This window comes from Charadrius vociferus, unplaced genomic scaffold, assembly GCF_000708025.1.
Source record: "Charadrius vociferus isolate BGI_N301 unplaced genomic scaffold, ASM70802v2 scaffold93, whole genome shotgun sequence".
NCBI classification, from domain to species: domain Eukaryota; kingdom Metazoa; phylum Chordata; class Aves; order Charadriiformes; family Charadriidae; genus Charadrius; species Charadrius vociferus.
This window is the reverse complement of record NW_009647838.1, coordinates 706,576-726,582: the sequence shown is the minus strand read 5'-3', so window position 1 is coordinate 726,582 and position 20,007 is coordinate 706,576. Positions and strand designations below refer to the sequence as shown.

General features: G+C 43.8%; 2 protein-coding genes across 4 annotated transcripts in view; one reads left to right on the top strand and one right to left on the bottom strand.

Annotated features, from left to right (window-relative positions):
• FLT1 (fms-related tyrosine kinase 1) overlaps positions 1-12,718 on the top strand; it is a 95,575-nt gene extending 82,857 nt beyond the window's left edge. The window contains 9 exon segments of the mRNA XM_009882830.1: positions 406-503; positions 1,050-1,172; positions 2,294-2,405; positions 4,056-4,155; positions 5,504-5,609; positions 5,703-5,833; positions 6,239-6,323; positions 7,189-7,280; positions 12,493-12,718. Coding sequence (XP_009881132.1) covers positions 406-503; positions 1,050-1,172; positions 2,294-2,405; positions 4,056-4,155; positions 5,504-5,609; positions 5,703-5,833; positions 6,239-6,323; positions 7,189-7,280; positions 12,493-12,697 — 1,052 coding nt within the window. The 3' untranslated portion in view covers positions 12,698-12,718.
• A 3,204-nt stretch (positions 12,719-15,922) lies between these two features.
• The window catches only part of PAN3 (PAN3 poly(A) specific ribonuclease subunit), a 72,356-nt gene continuing 68,271 nt past the window's right edge, over positions 15,923-20,007 (bottom strand). For 2 of the 3 annotated variants that reach the window (XM_009882829.1, XM_009882828.1), the window contains exon 18: positions 15,925-18,875. In XM_009882829.1, coding sequence (XP_009881131.1) covers positions 18,735-18,875 — 141 coding nt within the window. In that variant the 3' untranslated portion in view covers positions 15,925-18,734. Of the gene's footprint in view, positions 18,876-20,007 lie in introns of all 3 variants that reach the window. The other variant, XM_009882827.1, reaches the window with a different exon arrangement.

Below are 20,007 nucleotides of genomic sequence, written 5' to 3'. Positions count from 1 at the left end.
CTTCCTGTCCTTACACGGTCTGTGATATTTTTACAACATACTGTGCATCCCTGAAATTTTTTTCCTCATTTATCACCCTAATAAACATCCGTGGGAGACACTCATAGGGTCATGTCCAGAGGGTAGAAGATTTAAAAAAAGATTATTTCCAGGGTTACAAAATCTGACAGGAAAATGTGCGATTGTTTCTTCTGACTGCTCCTTATCTTTGGGGAAAACACAGCAGTGTCCAAAGCGTGGGGTATAAAGCAAGCACTATTTTTGTTTCCAGTGACAGTGGGTTGACCTTCGAATACTACTCTATGAAGACTGAATTTATGGGAGTAATAGGGTCAGTAAGAGAGGGGGAAAATAACTGCCTGGTGAGCGATCTTTGCAACAAACCACATTTTTCCACCTTTGCAGAGGCTGATGAGCTCTACAAGTTGCCCCTCACTATGGAGGACCTGATCTCTTACAGCTTTCAGGTGGCCAGAGGCATGGAGTTCCTCTCCTCCAGAAAGGTAAGTTTTGCACTAGGGATTTTTCCCTGCAGAAGGATGGGATTCAGAGGTGAAATCATGTCTACGTTTTAGTGACACCTTCCTTGGGAGAGCTCCCAGAGGAAGTGCCCTTTTCCTCTCGGCGTTATAAATATAACCATGTGTTTATCCAAGTCTCTATAGTCCATAAACACAGGATCATGGCTGAAGGCAGTGGGTCAAGCTCATTCACTCAGGGAAGATCTTTTGGGTGTGGTGGGTTTTTTTCTTCATTTCAACATATATTAGGTAGGGGGCTCCAAACAAATCAGTGCTTTCCCTGCAAATGTCAAGGGCCTTGAAAGTTTATCACTTTCTGGACTTGGGAAGTTTAGTGGGTTTCTTGTTAAGAATTGCCAATGTTTACAGTAATTTCATGTAAACTATAGTCAGCTTCCCTAAAAAAATATTAAATTGATTTCTCAAATAATAATAATAATAATTTAAAAAAGGATATGGGAGACAGTCAGGAAATTTGTGTGCAGGATTAAGGAAATGCAGTTTGATTGTGAAACTGTTTTATTATAGTGCATTCATCGTGACCTGGCAGCCAGAAACATCCTTTTATCTGAGAACAATGTCGTGAAGATCTGTGATTTTGGCCTCGCAAGAGATATTTATAAGAATCCTGATTATGTGAGAAAAGGAGATGTAAGTCAAGATGCTGTTTATTTACCCAAATGATTATAACGTATCATTTCAAACTGTCCACCAAAATGTTCTGTAGATGTTCACATTTCCTGAACTTAAAAGAGCTTGAAAGCTATCACGGTTTTTATGTGAAGATGAACTATCCAGATGCGTTGTAGATCTGGAAAGCGTTTCCATCCTCAAGCTTGGACATGCTGACTTTTTCACAGCTCTGCCCTTAGACATTTTTTTAGACATTTGTTTCTTGGCTGACTCCGCAGCGTAACCCACTTACCCAGTAAACTTCCTTCAAGGAAACCAGTCACTCCAAAACAAGGTGTGTGTGTGTCCCCGCTGGGTACCCACACCAGGGTCAAGCACCGCTTACGCTGCCTCGAGTAGCCAAACTGGACTCGCTGCCTCCAGCACCTAATCATTTGGGTTTTTCGCTTCTCCTGTAAGTAGCAGGCAGTAAGCTCCCTGCCTTGAATGCCGGGTCAGCAAACTGTGCCTGCGCCCACTGATGCTGTGGGAATTTGGTGTGGGCATTGGGGTCACGCGGCGAGTCTCCTTCTGCACGTCTCACCCACCTGCCAGCTATTCCGTCATCCATAAATAGCTTTCAAGACTTGGAGGACTACATATCAGCTGTGAAGTGTTATTTGCATGACGTGGGTACTGCTCAGGAGATGCTACGAGGCTGCGCTCAGGGGGCTTCAAGGGTTGTTGGCACACTCCTGCGATTCAGGCTCTGCCAGTTTCCCCGAGATCATCTCTGACGCTGTCACAGTATGATTTGTGCTTGAATGTAGGGTTTTCTCCCCTGTTTCTAGGATGCTGGCAAGAGGCTTCTGTTCTTGCATATCCCCACATCCCTGTGAAGAAAAGGCCTGGTCACTCTGGCCACAGTTTTCCAGTCTCTGGCATTTTGTGCCACACATTTTAAAAACAGCCTTTTACTCTCACAATTTGTTAAGAAAGTGTCTGAATGAGTGTGGGTTTATCTTGACTGCCTGTAAGGAAATCCCACAGGTTCCTGTTTGAACGGTAATTATTTACATAACAATATATAGTTGATTCATCTACGATTAAATTCTTTTAGACTTTGAAAATAATAGTCAGGTTTGTCCGTTTTACTCCAGGCTCGACTTCCTCTCAAGTGGATGGCTCCAGAATCCATATTTGATAAAATCTACAATACAAAAAGCGACGTGTGGTCCTACGGGGTCTTGCTGTGGGAGATATTTTCCTTGGGTATGTTAACTCCGCACCCCGGGAGTTGGACTCAGTGGTGGGGGGTGTAGCTGGGGCTGTCGTTCCAGCCTGGGGAAAAACATCCTTATCTTCAACAAGCTTTTGCCAGGTCTTTAATAAGGAAAGACGGAAATGAGGCAGAGGTGGGGTGTAAGGGTAAAGGGGGAGAACTGTGTGTATCACGCCCCTGGGAACTGGAAATTTTGGTGCTTGTAAGGGCGCTGAAAGCTGACTTGCCAGGCTGAGAGCCTTCATGGGTAACACACATATCTGGGCACTTTCCCACCTATTTCTGCCATGGGTGAAAACTAAGTTCCCCTCTTTCTCCTGTAGAAACCCTCGGTAGAGATGCAGGGCAGCACAGCTGGAGCTGTCACAGCCCTTTTTCTGACTGATGGCGCAAACCAGGAAAATTGGGCAAATTTTTAAGTGGTTTTGTTGAATATGGAACCCTGTGGGATAACACGGAGCTGTGGGCCTGTGTCAGCATCACCTCCTGTGCCACAGATATCATTCTAGACACCCAGTCCCATGAGATGGATTCTCTCTCGAAAGCTTCTTACATCCCCTGTGGGAGCGAGGGAGCTGAACACACACAGAGAGGTCACTGCATGCCTCGGACTGTGTCACCCCCATTTCCTGCCTGAGACCAGGCGGTTGCCTCAGCCCAGGGGACACCCAGCGTCCCCCCGGTCCTGGGCTGCTGGATGCAGCAGGCGAACAAGCATCCGTACAGATGCCGCAGGATGAACTAGAGCATGCAATCCGAAATTAAAACCCAGCGAAGCTTTTTTTTTGCCCCCTTTCTCTCACGTGGAAAAGGCAGGATACAAGATGCACACTGAGCAGGGACAACAATGACTGTCAGAACAGAAGAATCTTAATTGGGTTCAACACAGAGGCTGACAAAGGAGGCAAACAGCAGAGGAAACAATACTATACAATTCTCAGGACAATCAATCATTTATTAGTTTAAATACATGTTGTTGGTCAGCCTGCCAACTCTTGTCATTTTATGGTCAGACTCATAATACCTGCTATTTTTTTCTTAAAGCCCCAGCTCCTTGAACCTGGTGACTCTCTGACTCTCTGAAAGGTCTTTTTTTTTTCTTTCTTTCATTTTCCCTTTTCCTGATGTTTATTTTCTCTACAGAAAAAAAGACCAACAGCACAATCAGACTCCATCTTAAAAACACAGAAACTAAAAAAAAAATAATGCAAATGTACTGTGATCTGATTTAAAACCATGATTTTATTATTTTCAAGGTGTTCTTTAGCGCTTGGGGTTTGTTAATATCCTGCTTACTAGAATTTGGGGTGGTCCAAAGCAACAGAGAGGACAGACTTGGCTTTTCTTGAGGGATACTTTTCAAGTCAAATTCATGTTTACTTTTTTGCACCACCGATCGTGCTGGGTTGGATCCTAATCCCTTCCAAGGACTGGGGTTTGGAGAAGTGTTGGCAGTCGTTCCCTGCCTGCGGGAGATGGCAGGAGCCAGACCCCACAGTTGGGGACACCCCTGGGCTCCCAGCTCTGCAAGCAGATGCTGCACACCCCACGCCTTTGCGGGGGAAGTGTAGGGCCAAAGCTCAGTCATGGGTCCCCAGCTTAAGGCATGTATGACTCTGTTCTCCCAATGTTGCCTCCAGGTGCCTCTCCTTACCCCGGAGTCCAAATAGACGAGGATTTTTGCAGCAGACTAAAGGAAGGCACAAGAATGCGAGCCCCGGAGCAAGCGACTGAGGAGATGTAAGATGCCTTTCTCTGCTCGCCATGCATACCACGGCCTTCCTGGGCTGCCTTGTGGATGATGTACGAGTCTCTGCAAAAAATACCCTCTGCCAAAAAAACAACCCAATGATCTCTCGTATCTTGCTGTCATCAGCATCTTCTTGGCCCCCTGGCCCTCCCGTGGGGTAGGACAGGGTGAGGAGGGATGTGGACCTAAGCCCAGGGCACCACCGGGGCTGTGCTCTGAGGGGAGCTGAGCGAGCAGCCCGGAGGAGGAAGGTCATTCATTCCTCTCCAGGTTTAATATTTACCGACATGCACAAAGATAAGTGCTGGAGGAATGCGACATTATTAACATCATCTTGACTTAGGAAGCAACAGCGGAGGCTTCCTTGCAAACACTCGGGTGGACAAGGGTCCACCCTTTCCTGGAGACGGTGTCTGATGGCAGAGGAAGGTGACAGGGACCCACAGCGTCCCAGCCCATGTCGCCTGTGGGGTTTGTCTGACCCATTCCACCGCGATATGGGCCCCTGCCCTCAGGTGCAGCCTCCAGCTTCTGCTGCATGGCCAACACCTTTTTGGAGGCCTGGAGCGGGGGCCAAGAGAGACCCTGAGTTTGCAGCCCCTCTTCCCTCGGAGTGGGATGGAGTGCCCTGACCGGGGAGGTACCTGCAGCCCACCAAACACACACCCCGTGGCACAAATCATTCAGGAGTATGAACATATCCAGGGTATTTTACCTCTGGAGGCAAAATCAAGTGCGTGTAGGTGTCTTTGGTGCCTTTTTGAGTGCTACGTCATGACTCTAAATAGCAACACTTACCAAAAAATAGTTCTGGAAGAAGAAAAAGGATGCGAGCCAGCCATGCCTATCTGGGAGTATTACCCACTGGCTAATTTTATTATCCTAGTGACAGTAGATAAGAGCTTTTTTTTTTTTTTTCTTTTCCACATATTTTATTGCAGGAAGGAAAGCTCAACCTAACCAATACGAGGAAGTGACACATTCATATAAGTCATCTTAGGATGGCCTAACTTAAACACTGCCAGTTAATAGATGTTTAATACAAAGGTTTAATACTTAATTAGGAATTAAAAAAAGAAAGTATGACTAGTTGGCCAAATCATTCTTTTGATGTGGTCTTCCCGGTATCTTGTGGGAAGAAAGTTTTTTTCTTTTTCTATAGAAAGTTTACTCTTTTACTTTTAGTAAGAGGCCTCAGTGGTGTTGGAGAGCATCTTTGTAAAATCAGGAGGGCTCAGGAGTTAACTCTACCAATGACAAGCTGTCAGAGACTGCGCTGCCTTGGGTCAAAGTGAGCTGTAACCCCTCCATGTGCTCATTTTGCTTTTGTCCTCACAGCTACCAAATCATGCTGGACTGCTGGCGAAGCAATCCCAACGACAGACCGAGGTTCTCCGAGCTGGTGAAAAAGCTGGGCGACCTGCTGCAAGCAAACGTCCAGCAGGTACTAATGTCATGACCACGTGCTGTCACCAAGGCAGAGGTGACCGGCCGCATGGTGCCAGGAATAACTCTTTGATTTCTTCTTTGCATTTAGGAAGGCAAAGACTACATTCCCCTCAATACTATATTTACAACCGAAAGTGGGTTTTCCCCTGCATCCGATCCTTTGTGCAATGAAAAGTTTTCTGTTACAAGGTCAAGTTGTGGAAGCACTGAAAACGTCAGGTGAGAAGAGCAAGATGAAGACTGAGTTTGTTTGTTGGGTATTGCAGCTTGCTGCATCACCTGGTTTGGACCTGGGCGGAGTGAAAACACCCAGACACATCCCACATGGCCTGAGTGTCCCACCAGCCACCAAACCCCCACTGCCACCTGTTGGGCTGGGATGGCCTGTTGGGATAGCCCTGCTCAGGGGGACCACCAGGTCACCGGGCTCAGGCTCCGTGAGAGGGGCAGCTGTGTGCGCCCCAGGGCTGGGAAGTGAGGTTTGGTGGGGTGGCGTGAGGTTTACACAAGTCTCTTTTGTGTAAACTCCCTTGGCGACAGTTAGGCAACTGCTAAAAGAAACAGAGAAATGCTTACGCACTTCACACTCTCACCAAAAATTGTCCTCCTTTTCTTGTCAAACAGATACATAAACACTTTCAAAATAAAACCACCCCAGCGCATAAAGACATTTGAAGAGCTTCCCGTCAAGGAAACGCTTGTATTTAAGGTAAGTGACTCTTGGGTGAAATGGTATGCCATTTATTTCTTTTTATTTGTGTGACAGATTTATACAGAGAGAATCAAGAATGCGTTTTACCGCTTTGTCAGCTCTACTGATACAAGGTGCAAGAGTAGTTGTGCTTGCAGCATGGTGTTATCCCACTGTCCTACAAATTGGGGACAGTAGATCCTTGCTGACCATGTCATGGGCTGCAAACTCTCCTTCCCTGATGAGAAATGGTCAGGGCCAGTAGGCCTGCAAGGTGCGGCTGCCAGGGTCTCATCTGAGTCCCACCGGTGTGGGAGAGCCACTTAAAATGCCTTGGATCTGTGTTTTTGTCTGAATAGTGGTGCACAAATGAGACTCGTGGGTAACATTTCCATCAGAGGTTCCTGGTGTGAAGAAGTCCTGTTACCAGGTGGACAAGCTGGGGAAATGTCTACTAATGGGGCACACGTACTGTCCTGGTGGGGGTGGGCATGGGTGAGAGGCTGGATGAAGCTTTTGGTGAGCCAGTTGTATGCATTAAGCAGTGGGAGATGGGAAAGGCACAGTGATGCTCTCAAGGCTGAACTAGTGGCTGGCCAGGACCTCACCTTGAGTGTAGATACATTTCTTTTAACACTCTGTAAATGCATTAATGGCATGTGTTTGCTGCACCACAAAGTAAGGACAGTTTAGAAAGGCACTGTTAAATACCTGGGCACTGCAGCACCTCCAAGAGCACAGAGCATCTTGTCTCCTAAAGCTCTTTGAGTATAAACAACGAAAAAGATGCTGAAAATTGGACTGAAGAGTAGCCGAGCCCATTGTAACAGTAATTTTCTACAGTTAAGACCTAACAGGTTTGTGTCTTTGTTTTTTCTTCAAGGATTGCCAAGCAGACAGTGGGATGGTGCTGGCTTCAGAAGAACTGAAACGTTTCACGTGGACAGGCAGCAAGCAGAAACGGACACTCTTTGGGTTTGTATTTTGTGTTTCTTTCTTCTACTTCACATTTTAGAGGGAAAAGGAGGATTCAAGGTGTTCCAAGGCCAGGCTAGATGTGGCCTCGGGCAACCTGGTCTAGTTGGAGGTGTCCCTGCCCATGGCAGGGAGGTTGGAACTCAATGATCTTTAAGGTCCTTTCCAACCTAAACCATTCTATGATTCTATGATTCTATTCTATGATTCAAGGTCCTCCTGCTAAATCAGGCCTACCGAAAGTAAGTGAGGTGTCCCCAGTCCCTGCAAACAGTCTTGCTGAGGTATGTCCTGCTCAGTTGGGTCAGCAGTCGATCGGGTCCTGCACGTAACCCTCCACATGCCTTCGAGGAAACAAATAACCCTCAACCCCTTCAATGCACATCACCATTATGATTTATTAGTGCTCTATTGATCAGCCTGATCCTCAACTCCATGCCAGGCTGGACAAGTGAGGGCCAGAGAGCACTAAACCAAGAACTATAGGAAACAAGCCCTTGGCAGGAGGAACGTGGGGCTATGAAGGATTTGCAGTTGTTTCTGCAAGTCCCCAAGGGCACCCCAGCTGGGACAAGGCTCCCTGTGCTTGTTTTTGCCCTTCTTTTCCATGACTCAGCTAAGCACGGCCCATTTAACACCCATGGGCTCAGGATGCTAAAGTGGCAATTTTACAATAGATGGATGTGAGGGCCTCACTTCCCTTCCTGCCTTTAAGCACTTTAATATATTGGCCACCTTCCTCTGCCTAATTCCTGACAGCTGCCCAAGCAGGGAGCTAGGGCCGCTCTAAGAAATGCGTTGCACTGACATGAACTCTCTGTAAATGGGAAATGTTTGTTTTCTCCATGCCGGCGGTGCCTCAGTTCCCAGCCGCTGCCAAGCTGGCAGTGTCCGTGGCTGGTTTCGGCCCACTGCTCTCAGCCAGCCCGGGGACTCATCGTTCAGACCCATCGTTCATCTTAAGGCTGGCAGGAGGTCAAGGCCATCCTGCCTGTGCCAAACTTGTTGGTGACTCGCAGCTGGGCAGGCTGGGAGGTGTAGTATTGTCTCCGTGAACAATTGGAGCGGGCTGAAACGTGCGGTCCAGGCAGAGAGGGCTTGCTTCAAGAGAAATTCCCGTGACTAAGAGGGCGTTGGTTAAACACGTAGAAATACGTGTATGAGAGTGTGTGCGCTCACACGGCCAGAATACGCGGTGTGCGGGGTTAAACGTGCTGCCGGCAGGAGTCTGCAATGGAGCACTGCTCATGCGTGGTAAAGCCGGGGTGATTCAAGCCACTCCAAACCCTTTCTCCTGCTCACACGAGCTCCTGCTCGTGAGCAATTTTATGGTACTCTGATTTTATTGAGACCATTTTCTATACTCTCTTTTGAAGAGCCAGCTATTACAGAGCTTGGAATGCGTGTGGATATTAGAGGGCTCCAAAGGATGCAATGTTTCCTAGAAGTAGTTTAACCCGTTTTTCTTTTGTGTAAATGCGACATTTCTGAAGGCTGCTGTCAGCTGCAGAAATAACATGGCAACCAAATGAGATGTATGAAATGCCTTTTCCTTTGCGTGGCATGGAATACATAGAGCGTGCCCCAAGCATCCCTCTAGAACTGCTTTAAGGAGCATTTTCAGCTGCAGAAGGAAAAGGAATGCTTGGATGGGAAAAAAAATTGAACTCAACAGTGGCTGCTAGAACATAAATCCTCGGGGAAACAGGGCAGCTGGCTGAGAACATACAAGGTCATCTGGTCTGTAAGCTAAACGAGTGGTACTGTAGCACTATGCCTGAAAGCAGTGATGTATGTGAATGCACACAGTGACCCTTTAGTCTGTACACATTCCTAAAAGTGGTAGCTTCTTAGCTAAGCATCCTTTACTTGGGCTAAATTGGAGCAGTAAATAAATACCCCTGAAAGTAGTGGTAGAAAGGTAGAGCCCTGGAGGGGTTTGACACCTGTGAGCTGATCTAACCAGACGCACGGTCCTGCTTCTTCCCTTGCACCTCACGCATCCTTCTCTGTGGTCCTGCCCATTCCCTTTTGCTGACATTTCTGCTTGGCTTGCCTTGCGGAGAGCTGGTTCTGGTCACTTTATCAGAAGAACGACCCCAGAACAGGTTCTGAGCAAGCGGTAGCATCTCACCGCCAGGATGAGGAGGGGGTCCCCATCCCCCCCACCTTAGCAGCAGCTTACAGTTCCATCTCCTTCACTGTAACACCTCACTGCTCCCAGAGCACTTACTGTCAGGCTGTAGACGTCAACACCGCAGTTTAGGACACGGATGCAGAGAAATGCATCAGCGGGTGGGTCCCGAGCCGAGGCTGAGGGCTCCGCGGGGCCATCCTCTTGCTGCTCCCCAGCCCTGGGCTCCTGCCTTGCCCTGCTGCCCAGGGCTGAACGATTGGGCTCGGTGTGTTTTTTTTCCCCTCAGTTCAAAGCATCTGAAATGGCACGTGAGCCAGCCAGGTGGGGTGAGGCTTTCAGACCAGCGCAGATTCAGATTCAGACTTGGTGGGGCCACATCTGCTATGACAGTGCCGAAGGACCGCGGAGGGTGGAAGGAGCCAAAGGTGGAGGCATCCTACCTGTCCCCCAGAAGTGCACCCGGGGTTTATTTCAGAGGAAACTTATCTGTTGGCTCCAGGAGAGAGCCAGTGTGTGCACTGGTGCTTACTCAGCATGACCAACCCGAGCGCCAGGTGCTGGGGAGAGCAGAGCGGGGAGCGGGCCTACCCGACAGTGCAGGGGCACCCCACTGACCCAGCCGAGTTCCCTCCCCTTGGGCTTCCACTGCTGTGGAGAGAAGGGCACCAACAAAGCTCACCCTTGGTTTCACTAGAGGAATTGAGCATCACCCCAGTGAGCTCCTCAGGCCCAGGTGGCAGCCAGGAGCACAACAGAAATGGTCACTGCATGCCTTGGACTTGCTATTACCACTGAAATGAAAGTACGTGATACTGTGAATGGCACAGAGAGATACAAGTCTTTCCTAATGTAAGGTGTCAGGTAACAAGATCCCAAGAGAAAGGTTTGGGGGCAGAGAAAGAATAACCTTCTGAGCTCTGTTCTTTGCAACTGGAAAGGATCCCCAGTGCAACTCTTCTAGCTTTTCGGTATTGGTGAAAAACCCAACCCAAGTAAGCCAAAATCCTCGGGCTGCCAAAAAAAAAAAGCTGCTAACTCCACCACTTGTGAGCTGGAACAAGCATCTCAAGAGCCGCAGCCAACCTCTACCCTCACCGCGTTCTTGAATCTCTCAGGAAAGCAATAGCCATTTCCTCCAACAAATGATCCCAATTAAAAAGCAACTAGACAGAGCTTCTAATTTACATTCCTAGAGTGGAAAGGAGATAGTCTACAGCTAGAGAAGCCTTTACTGATTGTAAGCTCAGCCTCAAAATGAAGCCTGACCATGGATGGCAAAACCCCAGGGGCTCCCTCCGAGCTCTCTGTGGGAGTGTATGCCCAGGTACAGCAGTGCACTCAAGGTAAAATTAACAGATGCAGCTCTGGATGGTTTAATAGTTAAAGCAGAAGCCAAGTCTAGCTCACAAGAAAATTCTCAGGATGCAAAAGCCTGATGATGAATGAAAGGATCAAAGCATGATGATTTTAAGGGTCATAATTTCACAAGCACACTCCACTTTTGCCAGCCCACTGCTCCCTAAGACTCACAATTACAATGTAAATCACAGAAGCGTTTCTCTTAAACTCATCACAAAAAGTCCATTGAGTCTGTGATGAACCTTGTCACATAGTTATGGAATTTATCCTGAGGCAATTATTTGCCCATCTGCCAACAGATGCAATATAAAAATATGTGATGCATCTGCAATCCTCATCAGGAAGGCTCCTCCTCATGAACTCCATCCATCTACAAACAAATGTAATGTGGTGGTCTTCTAGGGAGGACCCTTCAATTTCCTCCTGTAGGAGAGAAGACAGAGACCACACTCTTGAAAAAGTACACAGGCCTGTGGGTTAAAGATTCAGGAATATGGGAAATCTAAGAGAAACTGTTACTTCTCCATTTCCTAATCAGGAAAGGCCCTGTGCTACCAGTTCTGTACTTTACTTAAAGATACAACAGTGCAAACTATAATGAAAAGCAAAATCCTGGGCTCTCAAAGCCTCAACAGACCTTCTGACTGTCTTCTCTGGAATTCAAGACTAGGGCTACCAATGTTCCCAACCTTATAAAAAGAGAGGGGGAGAGTGTCTATGAACTTATAAAAATATGGGGGAAGGAATCTAATTTTAGGCACTGCGGTCCAACATGTGTTTATGTTAGGATTTCACATATAATCAATGATGAAAAATGCTCTGGTTTGTCCTTTGTCTACAGATAAATTTTCAATATTTAAAGTCAATGGGGTGAAAAACCTTTTTGCCTTAACTTTCTTCGTTATTGGAAGAGCCCTTTGAAGAACTGCTCTCCTTGCTGCAAGGCGAACAGTACCTTTTAAAGAGTGGCTCAGCTGAGAAGGCATTAAATCCTTCTTGTAAAGGGCATGTTTAAAAGGCATCCTACAGGATAACTGGTCCTCCGTGGGACAGAAAAACTCAATTCAAACCAGCAGTTTATGTCTGCTGCTGAGAGAAGCCTAAGAGAGTAGATACCCAGACCTTGTGCCCTTCTTCTCAAACATCAGCCATTTACCTTAAAAATTCATCCCAGCATTAGACTTTGGGAACAACTACAGTAGGAGCTTTCTGCTTTTACCCCAAGGCTTGCAAGCTTTCATTGCTTCGCTCCTGCTCCAAAACATCGCAGTTCCCTTAGGAAAAACATTTAAGTGTGGGGACCCTATAGGGATCCACAGCCCAGAATCAGCACAGATGCCAGACACTCCACACTCCTTTGCCCTGCAATGAAGTTTCACTCCCTAGCACCTGCCACAAATGAGCAATTAGAGCTTTGGCTGAGCAATCAAGTACTCCCCATAAGGACCAAGACTAATACTTACAATGAACACAAGCACCTCAATAGTGATGTTCAGTGACAGCATCTCTGTTCAGAAAGGGGACTTGAGGGGGACACAGGAGGGCTCTTTCAGTCCTCCGTTCCACACTCTCATTGAGCAATTCCATCTGCATCAGTCCTGTTCCCATCATGAGAAAATAAACAAAGCTGCTTTTTGTGACATAGCCTTGCTCAAGTCATTAAAACAAATGCCCGTACATGTTAAATACGCTAACAGTGAGGCTGTTCTGTTACAGCGTGAAAGGTGCCAGCAGGAGCAAGGAGTCGGTGCTTTCTGGAATAACCAAGCCAAGAAGCTTCTGCAGTTTCAGTTGTGACCAGCTCAGTGACTCCAAGCGAAGATATACGTACAGTAACGCAGTTCTGGAGAAAATGAAAGCGTGCCATTCTCCCCCTCCTGATTACAACTCTGTGGTCCGTTACTCTCAGCCACCCATTTAAGTACTTCTAGGCCAAGATTTAAATACGCATTTAATCCAAAAAGGTTCTTCTGAAATACGGTCAGTTTAAAAACTTTGACCCAAATAATTTTAATTATCCTAAAACTTAAAAGGATATCATTGGCTTTATGTCAGTGATCCGCTTTTCTACAGACTGCAACAAGCATATACAAAATATAGCAAAATACTAATGCTTAAGGCCTTGACTTTCCTGATGCTGAACAGCTGCCACTACAGTTGCCCAGTGCTTCTGAAAACCTGAATGGTCATCATTACAAAGCAACCCAGTTTGCTGTTTGGTCCCTGGCAGCAGGATGGCATTTCATGCTCCGGTCACCCAGCCCCTGCTCGGACTGGTCGGCAGAGGCAGCGGGGAGCCCTCAGGACCCCCCGTGTCAGGCACCGGGAAATCTGCACCCTATTGCTGGGGCCTGTATAGAGCTGGAAAATAAAGGCTTCTTCAAGGAGAGAGAAACAAGAAACAGACCACGCTCTACAGTTTTTAGTGAAAACTCTACTTTGAGACACTTGAGGGACGGCTGATGCTCGCAGGAAGCTGAATTAGCTAAGCTGGGGATGGGGCATTATACGGCTCTTACTGCTTCGGATGGCAAACGCAGTAAGGGGTCCTGTGAGGCAAGAATTTCAAACGTGTTGTGAAACACAATTGGGAAGGATAGAGGAGAACTAAGATCAGAGCCAGGGCTGCAACAACAGGGAATACAGATCAGTTCAGTTTGGACAAGCCTGCTGTAATCACATAAATATTCTTGAAGTTTTGCACTTTGTCATTATGCCAACACACACACACTGGACCCCAACCGCAAGCTAGATATGTTAAAGCCAATCTGTCCACAAAACCTTGTGGACCTTCTAACACTGCACTGATTATATTTTATTTATGGGAATCTGTCTGAGAAGACAGGATGGCTACTAAACTGCATGTATACTTTAAAGAAAGAATGGATCACTAGAGCATTTGAAGAGATTAGTTAGAAATGACAAGACAAACTCCTTGGAAAGTTAGGGCAGCTTTTCTACGAAGATAGGTAAACTTCCAGGTTAGATATCAGTATATATGTACAGGAATAAAAATGTAGCATTCATTTGCAACAGACTTTTGTATAGCGTCTCAAAAAGGGCATGAATGTTCTTTGTTGGAGAAGTGTAAGGATGCACCATCCCCCTTCACCTTTGAATGCAATATTAAAGTGAGAGTTGGCCATTTAACTAAGACACCAGTAGCACTGGTGTCTTCCAGATCAACAATTACTTTGCAATCTCAGCTTCTTGTGGTCCACTATAAATATATATTAACTACAATGCCACATATAATACAGTTCTGACCTTTATAAAACTCAGATTAGGAGCTGTGACTTTAACCCACTAACAGACTTAAAGGCAAATGACCTTTTGCATACTTACAAGGAAAAGAGTTCGTGGATATTCAAGTAAAAGAAGTATGTACCGCTATATCTAAGCTAAGTATAAATTCTAGAACTTCCTGGCCAAGAGATCATCAGTTTTAAGTATCTACTGCACTGGCACTTGCTGGTAAAGTATATTTGATCTTGATCAAAACAAAAGGAAATTTTAAGAACTGTTTCTTAACTACAATTGAGGAAAAATAGTTATGGGATGATGCATCTCAAAGGAAAAGTTTGCACACTGTAAATATATAAATATGCTTTTTGTGCATAAATATTTAAGAAAACTGGACTACAAAAATTACTTTTATATGAAACCCCTAAGTTTCTTCAGATGTGAATAACTCTTATTTTGTCTTTCATTTTCTGTTCTTCATATAATGTATTTGACTGCTAAATTCATATAATAAAGTTTGCTTTTGAAAGAATCTGCAGAGTTCTGCCAAACAAATTAATCCGGTGTCAGAGACTGCTGCAGCAGATGATGGGGCAGCACTACCATCAGGCAAACAATCAATCCTATTGGCCACTTGTATGAGCAAAGGAGAATATGGAATAATCGCATGGAAGGCACTCTTCTCGCACAAAAGCGGATACAGCGATGGACACTTGCCCCTCTCCCTCTGCGAGTGAAATCCCCTAGATTCAGCATACCTAAGAACTGCTTACTGCTGTCCAGAGGCAAAATAATCAGCTCTGCCTCTGGGAGCGGCAAGGTTTCATGGCGGGGGAAGAAAAAGCAGCTCATTGATAAACATCCATTCGACTGCCCCCCATGCCCAGCTACTTCTGTGGCTAGATATGGTACAGACAAAAAGATATGAGGTAGCACCTTTGGCTTGGTAGGTACTTTATCTTCTCCAGAGAATCTCCACATCCCAACCCCGTCCATCAGAAGCTGAGGATGCTGCTCCTATAGAGATGTGCAGTTGAGGGCTCTCTGCTATAAAGCATTTTATAGCAGGAGGGGCTCTCTAAGCCACACTGCAGATAAACTACACACAAGTGCTGGAAGGAAGAGGAGATGAAACTTTCTCTGGGGAGACAGAACGTAATGGGATCGCCTACTGCTGCTGCAGGAGGTTCTCTAGCTGTTACTGCACATTACTAAAAGAAATTGGAGACGAGAGAACTGCACCAATCAAGCTTGCTGCAGCTTTAATTTAGTCTATGTAATGAAATTTTTAAAACACTCCAATTTAAGGGATAATGTCTCCCTGTTAAATCTATGCAAGGAATATCGACAATTTCACATATATTGCACAAAATTTCACATTACATAAGCACGGTCAGGATTGGATGGGTATAGGATTTTACCCCACCAGTAACTCATCTCACCTTTGCTGGTTAACACCACAGAAAAATAATTCTGGGAAGCGAAGCTGTCAATGACTCCACATGAAAGTTCTCAGAGAAATTAATATACTTTGTTACTGGGAGGGGGGCGGAAGCTGAAAACACATGAAAGTGAGGGTACTTTAATAAAGTTTTCAAGATTAGGGCTTGTCCAGTAAAGCAGACCTGATCTGACAGAAGCAGGTGGGACTTGACTTGGGAGTTAAGGAAATGTGTGTGTATTAGTACTATTGTAGTCAACAACATCTGTAAGTTTTAGGACATCTGATACGGTGTAAGTGGCAAGTGCTAAACACAGTTTGTGACTTATGATTGTTTAAACTCTGCATGGCAGAGTCAATGCAGAAGAAACATGATAGAATGAAATATAACTCCAGCACCAAAGTTGAAAAGCCCTGTATCCAACTTCAGAACTTCACATTGTCAAAATAAGGCCACGTTATTTCTGGTATTCTTTATTAAAAATACTGCTGTACACATGAAGAATGAAAACAGGATTAAAGATGAGTAACACATATTGGGATCATGACATTAGAACTTAACATACTGGTGCTTTTTAGGGGAAGCAGTTGACACCTGAATTACTGAAACAAGGGCAAATCAAAAATACATAGGTACCCTCAACAAAATATTTACAATATAGTAAATACAGCAACAGAATTTAAAACAGGTACAAAAATTAAAATGACCAACATCAGATGATTTCAAAGGTTGTCCCTTCTGTGCTTTTAGCTGTAAAAAATAGGAAGGTCAGAAATAAATTTCCCATCTGGGAGGGCACATCCTGGTGGCTCTTCTTTTTAAATACAGATACACAGTTCTTCCTACGAATGGATCAAACTACAACTTTAGGACAACCTTCTAAATGGAATTAAAAGGGGTAGCAGGGCTCTCCCCAAAAAAACACCCAAGCTGAACTTCAGACTGTTCAAATCATTCCCAAATACGGACCAAATGAAATAAATAAAAAACAAAGCTCAACTTTTTTTTTTAATGTATTACCTGACACCAAATATTTTCTGGCTGACATTACGTATGAAAACTTATTAGCTGTCTACCTTTTTATTTTTAAACCAAGTCCTGAGGTTACTAGGGGCTGAAGCAAACTGACATTATGCAAATACACACAGGTTTGCAATTTAGACATGTCTTGCAGAGGGTGGTTTGCTGGTCTAAAAAGGATGAGAATTCAAGCCCTATTTTACCCCTGCCTTACACTTTCACAAAATATTGGTCCACAAATTAAATTTTCAAAGGTTCCCAAACCCCACAACTGAACAGATGATCCCCTTTCATTTTCAAAGAAAACAATACTGGAAAAAACCTCAGCCCGCTTATAAATTAAGCATTTCATATTTCTTCTAGAATACAAGTACTTCTTTTTTGTACAAAAGAATTACAATATGATTTGTCAAAAAACATATAAAAGACAGCTGCTCTTCCTCAAATACATGAGCTAATGATAAAAGACTGTTTTGCATGTTCACTTTTCAAAGTTCCTGTTCCTTTTATATTAAAAAGAACACTCTGGCAACTGTTATCGTTTGAATATTAAACATTATGTTCCTTTTAAAATTCATTCGATCAAATGCAACAATAATTGATTTTTAAACTCAACAACTGATGCTACCTAATGTGGATTCAACCACATTTTCTAAAATGTGTAAAGCATGTCCCTAGTCTTCAAAGCTTTCGATGTGAAGAGAGTTGCTTTTTTCTTGATGCAAGTCTCAAGGCGGAGAATCATTTTAAAGCTTATAAAAGTGGACAGAGAAATATTAAAAACTTCTCTGAAAACTACAAATATTGAGAATTATTAAAATTGATGTCAGTAACATCAGTTGCAAGTGCTTAGAGTCTGTCCTGACCTTTTGAGTTTCCACATTTTCTTCATGGTGAGCACCCAGTGCTATTAAAACATTCAGTGCTGGGAAAGGATAGATACAGTCTTCACTACTGCTTTAAGAAAGGAAATTCCTACATATTTGGCAGTCTTCAGTATCAAAGTGTAGGTGTTTAACTAGAAATCCCATGAATACCCAAGTTTGGAGACAACTGCATGTCCAAATATTAGAAAGTTAATTGAGGAGGAAAATTCCAGACTTTTGAGACTGAATTACTTCAGGAATATTCATGTGTTGAGTATTATCAAAAGTAATATTACTTTGGGCTAAGCAGTGACTGCAAAGGCACAGCAGATCATTATCCCTCCAGATTCAGGCTGTAAAACTTGAAAAGCTCTTGATGCCAGACAACTGCTGTGTTTAGTTAATCTTCTTTTAACAGTGTCTTTGTATCTGTATCCAGTGTAGCGTACCATAATAAAGCTGTGGTTCAAAGAACAGAACTTTATACAAAAATTATACTGTAAATAACCTAAAGTAATACACTCCTGAAACTTCAGGCATTTAAACAATTTCTTTAAAAAAAAATCTATTAAAAAAATTGCATAAATGTAAATGCTTCTGACTAGCAGGAAAACGTACAAACAGTTTTTAAAAGGCGCTGGTTGTGTTTAGAGCAAGTTTGATATGCTCTTTAAATTATAGATGTTTCCCATGTTGCTATTTTCGTCACTTCGCTTAGACAAAGTTTAAATCAAATGACAGGGGACTTTGCTTCCTTTTTTGTCAATTCACCGATACTTCACTTGACTGGTTTTAAAATGTTTCGTCTTCTCACATTTCTTTTTTGAGCTAACAGTGGGTGGCATACAGAGCTTGCATACAACACACTTTTACAGAGGTTACGAACTAAATGGTCATTAATAGAACACAATTTCTATTAAATTATTTACCTGGTCCTTTATGCTATTCTGGGTGCAAATAATATCAAAAATGAATAAATTTTGCTATATCCTCAGTGACAAAAATGTATCCCAGAAATGTCCTTGCAAAGAGTTTCCCTTAAGTATACAATGTGGCAAAACTTCAGAGATCAGAAAAGTCTTAAAAAAATTAAAATTAGTGCATATACAAGTGGAAAAAATAAAAGCAGGAACATCATGCACCTGATGTGTTCCTTAATCTAAAATAAATTCTTCACAGATAAAGCCTCCAATGGCAGCCTTAGCTCTAGGATAAGTGAAACATTCTTCCCTTCAAGTAACAGTGTACCTGACTGAAGTGCAAGCAGCTTTGCTCATCTCCTGTTTGTTTCCCAAATGTGAAATGAGATGACAACAACAATTCAGCTGTAGTGCAATTTGCTATTGGTTAAGTTCCTCAGCAATGTCCTGCATGCTTTCAGCAAATACTACAACTGACCATTTGCGGCTGCAATCAGTTCTTGAAAAGTATTTTCAAAGCAGCGTTTTAAATCGCTGTAAGTTACCACAAGTACACTCTTCTCATCTCTGGAAATGAGGCTTATTTTTTCTGGCACACCAGCATCTAACTGTAACAAGAATGCAAAAGATAAAATAAAAGAAGTGTGAAAGAAATGGCAAAACATTTCCCCAATAACAAAAGCAATCAATTTCTTGGCAAGTACTTTGTTGTGGTGCAGTTCAAATCTGCTAACGCCACAGAAAGGAAGGATCTGAATCGCACCACAACAATGTACTTGCCAAAAAATCGAGACATTTTGGTCTTAACCTGATGGACATTCCAGACCTTTGGACTAGGTTACCATTGTTTTCTTCCCTTTCCATAAAGCTAATAATCCTGCAATGCTATCTTCCCCTGCGTAGAAAACCTAGCAAAATTTCCATAGAGCTCCTTCCTGATGAACAAAACCAGGTTTAACATTACATTTGCACATAGGATTCACAAGCCTCCAGGTAGGGTAGGTAAATTACTTCTTGCCCACTCTAAAATGAAATAATGGATGGATCAGCCTCAGGTAGTTTGAAAACCTGTAGAAACCCCAGCCTCGTGCTTTTGGCAGTACTGGAAACTAACTAGTTCCTAAGTTGTATGGTAGGTTTCTTCCCTTAAAAAAACCACAACACAACAATAAACAAAACAACCCAAACAAACAACAACAAAAAATTACCTAGTCATAATCCATAAACAAATAGATAATTTTGGGTTAGAGACTAAAGTCTGTTCCACATTTATTTTCATGTTTTGTTCTGACTTCTCAAATTCAATATTAAAGAATTGTATGTTACACTATGTACTTTAGAGATGTACCTCTCAATCCTAATTTGGAACAGAGGAATATCCTACTTCACATGCTGAAGTCCCTTCCAAGACTCTATCTTATGTTCTCCTCACTTTGCAAGAAATATTCATCAATGAAGAATTTTCAGACTCTCTTATAATGCAAGACTTCTAGCTCTTTTTTAGTCAATATATTGATATTTCCAAATACTTGACAAACTTTCTTGTTCCAATACAGAAGGTGGGGCAGAGACAAGTGGGATATGAGATTATTGAGGCAATCTTTGGAAATACGACCCCAGCAAGATTAAATAAATTTATTATAATGTTGTACTGAACAGCAATTACATTTGTCCCTGAGATGTTCCACCAGCTGCTGTCCGGAGCAACACAGCAAGTTAGAAGTTTCTTGCATTTGTCTT